Genomic DNA, 8596 nt, shown 5'->3' on the forward strand with positions numbered 1-8596 from the left:
AAATTATTTTTTTAGCAGCAAGGATTTTTTGTTTATTTCTTAAAGTTGTTTATTCTTAAACCAAGCACAGTCTAGTTACAAAGCTCACATACCAGTCATGAGACTCCTGTTGGAAAGTTGCTAAAAAATAACATCAAAACCAACATGACTGGTGTCATTCAGTAATTGAAGTTTATTTTTTAAAAATAAGAGTTTTGAAAGTCAGTCTCTGAACAATATCAGTCTTTTATCTGCTGCTCTGTTACTGAATAGTATTTATGTTCAAATAAGCTCAGTTTCAGCCTCCGAGTGTTCACAAAGTTGACACAGCTTATTGAACATCCTAAATATATTTAAGAGGATGGAAACCCTCGAAAGGACTCACACTGAGCACACTGAGGATGGAATATAGTTTTACAGTGCTTTGACTGATACTCACTTTTAGACAACATCTTTAAAGTGTTAATGCTAACAGCTTTTTCATGGTATCAGGTCCTGCTAAAGATACTCCAGAATGGAAGAGGCTCAGTGTGATCAGAGCAGAGAGACACTTTTCTGTGTCTGCAGCTTTATTTACAAAGTGCTATAATCCTTGACGTTAGAAAGGGCAAAATCCTTGCATTAGAATATGCCAACAGGAGCCATTTTAAGATGTTACCTTTCTCTTCAGTAGTGTCACTGCTCACACTGTGCATTGTAGCTTTGTTTCTGGTAGAGAATGCTATTAGAATCACGAGGAATTTTGTGCAAAACAAGTCTGAATACAGCCCATTGCATTAACACTTCAGAAAAACACATGCTTAGGTTTAAATGCAAAGGTAAATCTGAAGTTAATAACATGCCATTACCTCTTATATGCTGTACTGAGCAGAGATTTTTTTTCTTTAAGTGTGGCCTGAATATGAAATAGTAAATAATTTTAAAAGAGATTCCTTTGAGAGTATCAAATCAAGAGAGGTGAGAGTTTCACTGTTTGACAAAATAAACTACACAGACCAAAGACACCATTAATGTTTGGTACTTATGATGACAAGCCGTGCAAGTGTGATAAGTATAGAAATGAAAGCTAAGTGTGTTATTAAACAGGTTTTAGTGCCAAAAGTTGAAAATTTGACCCTTCTGGGGGCAGAGTTGTCTTTAAAATATGCTAAATGACAATTTATAAGCAACAATAACTAACATGACTGACCTCTTGTTTACAAAAAGGATAACCAAAATAAATAAATACTTGTTTTAAATATCCAAGGCTGGCTGTACTCTGAAAAGTTACAGTCCATAATAGGCAACGAACTGAGCCTCGATTTGATTATTTCTTATTTCATGTTAGCTTAATATAACTTTATATGAGATTTAAAAGAACAGAAAAGTCAAAATATCATTTGTTCTTGAGTAAAAAATATACTTTTTGTCATTTTGTACTGATTAATGGTGAACTGAAATCTTGTTTTCTTCTAATGATTTACCTTATAATTATTTTTTGAGTGATGGGAAAACCCAGCATTCAGCATAAGCTCTTTGTGATGTCTCATTTCCTCATTCATTCTTGTCTGTAAATGGGCATGGTGCTTTAACCAGTGTTATCAGGTGAAGACAGTGCAGGAAGTGAGCAGCCACTCTCACCTGGGGAAAGGCTCCCTCCAATCAGACGCTCTAGTACCAGAGACAAAAACAGAAGAGGGGGAACATGTTTCCTACTGACAACAGGTGATTACACGTGTGCTACTGATGGAGGGATCAGGAAAGGTATGGATGTCTTTCATTAGATCATAAAAGCTTACTCAGCAATGTGCTTGTGAAAAGCAAACTTAGAGTAAAATGTTGTACACAATGTTCTTAGAGGAAACACTGTACTCACAATGTATCTTTTTTTCTTTATTCCTTTATTTCCTCTTAGAAACACTCATCTCCTTTAGCCTTCACAAAAATGTGCTTGATGTTGGACCATCATTTCACTTGTGACTACATTTGTCTTTTACCTGTATTGGAAAAGCCTGCAATTCAGACCTCACTTATTCAACCACTCATCACTCAATATCATTTGTCATTCTAAAAGCCTAATTACTTATTAGCTTTGTTCTGCACTTAATAACTTAGTTAAAAATTACAGCTGAATAAATTACAATTAAAAGGTTGAAATGTCAAGTAAGCAACATTTTTAGTTCTGAACATAAGACAGCACATAATGAGATTTAGATTTATTTCAAATAAAAGTTTGAGTTTAAAATGCCAGAAAATACTTCCTCTTTATAGCACACCACTAATGCTAAAAAGTGACTGTCTTCTCCAACTAGAATTAAAATACAATAAACAATGCTTGATCTTGCCAGGTGCTAAAAATGACTTTCTAGTTACTCAGCCTCTTCAAATCTGATTACTCACTGTTCAGCAGGATTGGATTTCCCAGGCAGAGTTTGCCAAAGCTTCTGTCATTATATGGATCACCCAGGTGACTGATGGTGGGGCTATCCCATTAGGCCACATCTGGGTGCAGCTGGAAACCTAACTTCAGGACATAGATCCAAAATCAGCAATGTCAGTGGTAGTCTTGCTGTTTCGTTAGGTAGGAATTGCTTTGGTTTCTCTGCAAATTGTATCATTCTAACAGCTTTCACATTCCTGAGTGCTGAAGTGCAGTTCACCTCAGAGTTCATTTGCAGTAGCCATGTGACACTGGACAAACATTTTTGGCTGAGATTTTTCTGCCCTTATTTATTTATTTATTTATTTCTTGCTTTGTGTATCATAAACATAGATGTCCCAGCCAGCCACAGACATTAAAAGACTTCTCTTGGGTTATTCTGCGAATGGTCTTTTTACATTTCAAAAGCATGAGCTCAGTAGATGGAACCTGTGAAGGCAGATATGCAACCAGAGTTAAATGTGTGTGGTATTTGTAAATAATGTTTAGATTGCATAGGACTTCATTGCAAGCATGTTTTTGCACAGATTTAAGGCACTTTCCTCTGAGTGTATATCTCACTGTCTTCTCAATGACTAGGATTATTTACATTATCTCTACTGGTAAAGGTCCAGTCTTTTGAGAAGGTCAGAAACACCTGAATAAGGCAGATTACCATGGTATCTTGCAAGATAAGGTTCTTGACTTCTTTTAGAAATCTTAGTATAAACATTTGAGTGCTGTTCACTTAGCAGTAATCATAATTAGATCAGAAGTAATAAAAAAGTTACCTATTAGCTACTAAAGACGTATTCATATAAAAATAAAACCTGTTTTATGCTGAGACCATGTGGACATTTTAAGTTCAAAATGTAAGTTCAATAAAAAAATGTTTCATAGTTTTTACTAGAAAAATGAGTCTTGAGTTCAGAACTGACAGTTTCTCAATGACAAATATGCTCTTTGGCTGGCTCTGGTGATAACCTTAGTCTAGGTTAGAATATTTTAGCCACTGACTTTGAAGTTTATTTTATACAGAGCAGGGAACTTAGCTCATAAGCAGGAAACATTTTCAAGTAGCATCCAAATGGTCTTGAATACTTGAATTTAATTCAAACATCAAGTCTATTACTTTTTAATTTTATTTTTTCCCTTTCATTGTTTTGGTACGTTCTTCTTGTTTGGTTCATTCCTAGATTGGTTCTTTGTTGTGTTCAATGATCATTTATTCTAAGCTTTTTTGTGTTAATAGCTTATGTCCATCTCTAAAATGATACTGATTCAGAGGTGATCCAGATCCCACGGAAATACTTAGAAAGTGCTGATTTTGGATCATCTCTCTATTCATTTTGTGTATCTGGTTTTCATTTTTCAGAAGTTCCTGCTTTCTTTATCATCTTTACCATCTTCCTCTATCAGTTCTTTGTTTTCATCGTTACAAAAGTAGAAGGAAAAATATTTAAAAAAAATTTTTTCTAGTTTCTGTATGGAAAAAAAAGCTACCTGATTATTATTTTTTTTTAAGCTTTATGTTTACAGGGGAGGTTAAATATATACACCAGCCTTGTGCTTTCCTTTTATTCCCCTTTCAAGCATGATTCTCTCTAATCTGTGTAAATACTGATAGAAAATCAGAAACTGGAGGCTGTTTTTGAAATGTATCAAAAGTCTGTGAAGCATCGCAGTGTAGCCTGCCCTTGCAATCTGGAGATAACATTGTACATAGTTTTAGCAGACATGAAGTTATACATTTCCTTTAAATATAGTTTTATAGTATAGAATTCTCAATAGGTAAGAAATATGTTAATTGTTGTTTGGAGTGAACCTAAGATATGGTTTTTCCTGAAGATACTAACAACTGTCCGTTAACTGCCTATTATCTGGGCATCTGGAATTTGAGCCAGTTAACTGTTTCAGTAGGACCAAAAAAAAGGCCTTGTGACATCCTATATAATGTTTAGCTGTATTGTCACTGACATTTTATAGCTTCTGAAAGAAAAGTCTTAGTATTTTGTTGTAGGCAAATTATACCGGAATGTCTTAACCTGACAAACACTCAGGCACACACTTGTTTCCAAGGAAATAGGTAGTGCCATGGAAATCAATGGGACTTCTCGTGCTCACAGTGAAGCACGTATTTGCATACTGGAGGAGGGAGGTTCTGTCCAGCTTCATCTTCATTGTATTTCCTTTCCGAAATCTCTCTCCAGATTGATGGATTGATGCTTTTCTTCATAAGTGGGATTATTTGGGTTCTATTGAAAATATTTGAGTATTGAGACAGTGAGGCAGTGAATAACATATTTTTATAGCATAGCCTCTACACAGTGAACACAATCTACATATCTGTAGCAAAAAGTAGGTAGCTAAAGCTCACAGTGTATGTGAATAGAAATGTCTGCAAGTGCAATGTTCCCTCCAAATTGTGAAGCAATATGTGGTTGCCTCACTTAATGATTAATTGTTTACTATTTGCATATGTGGATTAATACTGTTTATTTCATTTTAGTCAGCTGGAGAATGAGCACAAATACAGTGTTTTAAATTTGTCAATCAGGAGGCATTTGCAAATATGTCAAAATCTGCTGTCTTATTATACTTCAATATTAGCCACAAAGTCTTAAGGGTTAATATTTCTGAAGATGGAGCTTCTTCCCCATAGTATCATTCACTCTGCAGAAGAGATTTACAGATACTGTATGAAATTTTATCTTGTTTTTGTTTTATTTATTTTTAAAGAAAAATTATCCTTTATTAGTGATTTGATTTAGCAGAGATTATGTAATTCTAAGTGTTTTGATAGCCTGTTTTAATGGGGTTTTGATTATGCTTAACCAGACAGCTCACCCAGTAATTGTGTTGGGATTCTTTATCTTGCACCCCGTACAATGCTGCTGAAGCCAACAGAGCAGCACTGAGTGCAAGATGGAAAGTGGAAGAGCAGTTCAGACCTCTCGTATGGTGGTCTGTTTAATTTTCTGGAAAAGAATAGCTACATTAATTTGTAAATATTTTTATTTATTAATATATTTCAGTAGTAATGTGTCTCAGCACTGAGTTATTTTGCAGGCAGATTCTCTGTGAGGCCCAGATAGCTCCTTAGATTACATGACATTGTATTGTTTGTCTTTGTCTGTTGTTTTTTTTTTTTTTTTGGCTGAATTCAACTGATGTCTGTGCATTTTCTCATACAAGGCTACGAAAAATCTCGAAGCTTAAACAACATAGCTGGCTTGACAGGCAATGCTCTGCGACTGTCTCCAGTAACATCACCCTACAGCTCACCTTGTCCACTAAGGCGCTCTCGGTCTCCCATCCCTTCCATCTTGTAAACCAGATGGCATCAATCGGCTACATAGTATTAATTCAAATACTGTTTACCACATATGGGAAATAAATGTAGCATTAACCATAGGCTCCACAAATATGGTATAACTCCTGCATGGTATAACTGTCAGTAGTAAGCAATGCCACTTGGGTAGCTGAAGATTTTTATCTTGGCTTCTAAGGATTACCTAAGGTAGTGCTTCTCTTTTTATCTACTATATTGTCTTACTTTCCTGTGGCAATAAAAGGACAGGTAGTGGATGCCGTTGGCCAGTATATTCAATAAATAAGCATATTTTCAGGGAGATTTACTTAAAATAATGTGCTTCCAATTAATTATCAGTCACTCCATTGAACCTCCATTTCTTGTGACTCTAATCCATTCTGAAGATGTCTGGAATCGTGTCTTGATTGTGAACAATGTGACTTGGGTCTGCTCATTTGCATGGACCATCCTGTCTCCATCACCTGAGAAGCCGTGTTGCCAGTCACGGAGACCACAGAGGGCTCTGGATATGTGTTCTCACATTGTACCATCCTGCTGAGATGAAAGCACTGATAAACTGGTCTGCATGTGGGATTGTTTTTCTTTGTTTAACCTTTTTCTTTTATTTTTTAACGATCTACTTGTTTATAAATGGCTTTATTTTGTGATTAACTGACCTTGGTATGGGATTGTTGTATCAGAGTTCTGAATGTCTCCGGTTGTTTGCACACAGATAACTGCAAAGAGGTTGTCATTACTGGTTACACGCAAGCAGAAGCCAGATCTCTTTCTTAATGGCTTGGGGAAGGCACAAAACATGCAAGAAAGGTAAACGCCATCCAGACTTGCAATTTTAAGCTAGCAAGTGCTGTTTGGTACTGTAGTAATTTCTCTACTGCAGGGTTCTTCAACATTTTCAAAGGTTGATTACCAAGTAAAACTGAGAAGATTATTGGGGGCGTTTTTTTTTTGTACCACTGTAAGAGGGCGGTATTTCTCAAGTTGGGTTTTTGACCAGCCTTATACCTCTGGCTTATGAACTTCAAAAATTTTTTCAGTCAATGTTTTTTGAGGTGCTTTGTCCTATATGTTGTTTGTCTGTCTGTTTTGCAACCTGTCTACTGTATTCTCCATCTGTCTCCATAAAGCACAGAGATACTGTTAAAATGCCCCCCTTTTAAGGTTAACTAAGGACTTTTTTCTCCTTTTCTCTTTTTTCATATGGACTATACTTATGTGTATAGATACAAATATATATATTTTTGAAGTGCAAGTTAGTGTCCTCTAGACTAACTCGTGAGCACTCTGAAGATTTTTCAAGTGGGATTTAGTAGGGGCTTTACAGTACTGACCGGTTGCCTGTTGCATCAATCTTCCTCCTAGCAACCAGCATTCATTACAGTTTTGAAACTGTATCTCCTCTAGTGGCTTTTTCATTCAATATTAGCCTCTGTTTATGCAAAAGGACAAATGCAGTGGCAGATTTGATGTTCTGGGCTGGTGAGGGAAAATTACCCTAAAATGTAGAGTTTTAGAACTATGTGGGGAAGACCATAACAACCTAATTCTTAAGAGATGCTTGATATTTTTGAATAATCCCTGAATGTCATGTTTTATTTTTTTTGTTAGGAAAAGAAATATAACTTATTGTTGACCATGTAACATGTTCTTGTGTATATAGCCTAGCCCAATAGCATGACCTGCATGTCAGAATTCTTGTAAAATAATGTATTTATCAAAGTATACATTTATGATATTGAGAGATGTACATTGATTTAGTTTTGGTAAAATATTGTCAATAGAGAGATAATTGCAAACAGCTTTTAGCAAAGGAATTAATATAATATCTGGTGCTGCTGTTATATTAACTACAGTGTTGTACAGAATTTATCATGGATTTTTGACTGCTGAAAAAGGGACAATGGAATTTAGCCATACCAAGGACTGTACTGGAAAGAGACTGCTGCTGCTGAATGGGCCCTGATAAACACCTCATGCCTTGAGGAGGTCACTGAGACTTTACACGGGAAGTAGAACTTGTTAAAGAAGACTAAAGACTGCTCGTAATTACTGCTGCCAGAGGAAGGGGTGATTAGTCACTGTTGATGAGTCAGCTGTAAATAAAATGTATGTGCATGGAATATCAGTTTTTATCTATATAAAAAAAAGCTGAATTCAAGTCATCATTGCTAAGCCTCCATGCAAAGACCCACACCCCTGTGTATATTCTTCCTGGTTCCTGCAGTAAGTTGTGCTGTGGATCAAAGACACACATTTAATAATGATAGTGATGTAAACTACATCTGTCTTGACTTCTGGCATAATAATGGTATATTTTGCAAAGGTCACAAATATCAACAGAATAGGTTTGCGTAAGTCCTTGCTTTCTCAGTTTGCCATGATCTATATTTGTATGAATTCTGGTGTACATGCCAAGTTTTAAGTTTACTTTTCACTTTGATAACAGAAATGTGACTGCAGACAAACATCACTGACTGCTCACAGCACACAGTCTTCTTTCATTGTTACCTCAAACTATAAGCATAAGAAGAAATAAAATTCTGGCAGCAAGACTATTTTGGTTTTATTTTTGATTTTTTAATTCAGTGTTGCAAACTCAACATCAATAAATATAAAAATGTATTAAAATTATATCCTACAAATGTATATTTTACATAAAAGAGATATTCTTTAATTAGTTACTTTCTGTGATTTTTGTGGTAAATGGATCTAGTCTATTCTATGTTTAGGAGGCATTGTAGTGCTACGATGTGGTAATTATGTTCTCTCCATCCTATTCAGCGGGAAATTCTCCAGTATCTATTTTGTCACCCTGGTGTCCCGATTGTAGGGACCTGTCCCAGTTGTGAAACTCTGTATCGTGGAACTTCTGTGAACATGTCAAG

The 8596-nt window shown here is 35.6% G+C and overlaps 1 protein-coding gene across 7 annotated transcripts in view; it reads left to right on the top strand.

The window, feature by feature from the left end:
- The window catches only part of KCNC2 (potassium voltage-gated channel subfamily C member 2), a gene marked incomplete at both ends in the record, with an annotated part of 101939 nt that extends 94265 nt beyond the window's left edge, over positions 1 to 7674 (top strand). For 2 of the 7 annotated variants that reach the window (XM_080347866.1, XM_080347867.1), the window contains 2 exons: positions 1555 to 1722; positions 5573 to 5709. In XM_080347866.1, the coding sequence (XP_080203992.1) occupies positions 1555 to 1722; positions 5573 to 5709 (305 nt within the window). Of the gene's footprint in view, positions 1 to 1554; positions 1723 to 5572; positions 5710 to 6423; positions 6703 to 7564 lie in introns of those variants that run through there. The other 5 variants (XM_080347868.1, XM_080347870.1, XM_080347869.1 and 2 more) reach the window with 5 other exon arrangements.
- Positions 7675 to 8596: the final 922 nt, after the last annotated feature.

This window comes from Nesoenas mayeri (assembly GCF_963082525.1).
Source record: "Nesoenas mayeri genome assembly, chromosome: 1".
Classification (NCBI taxonomy): Eukaryota; Metazoa; Chordata; class Aves; order Columbiformes; family Columbidae; genus Nesoenas; species Nesoenas mayeri.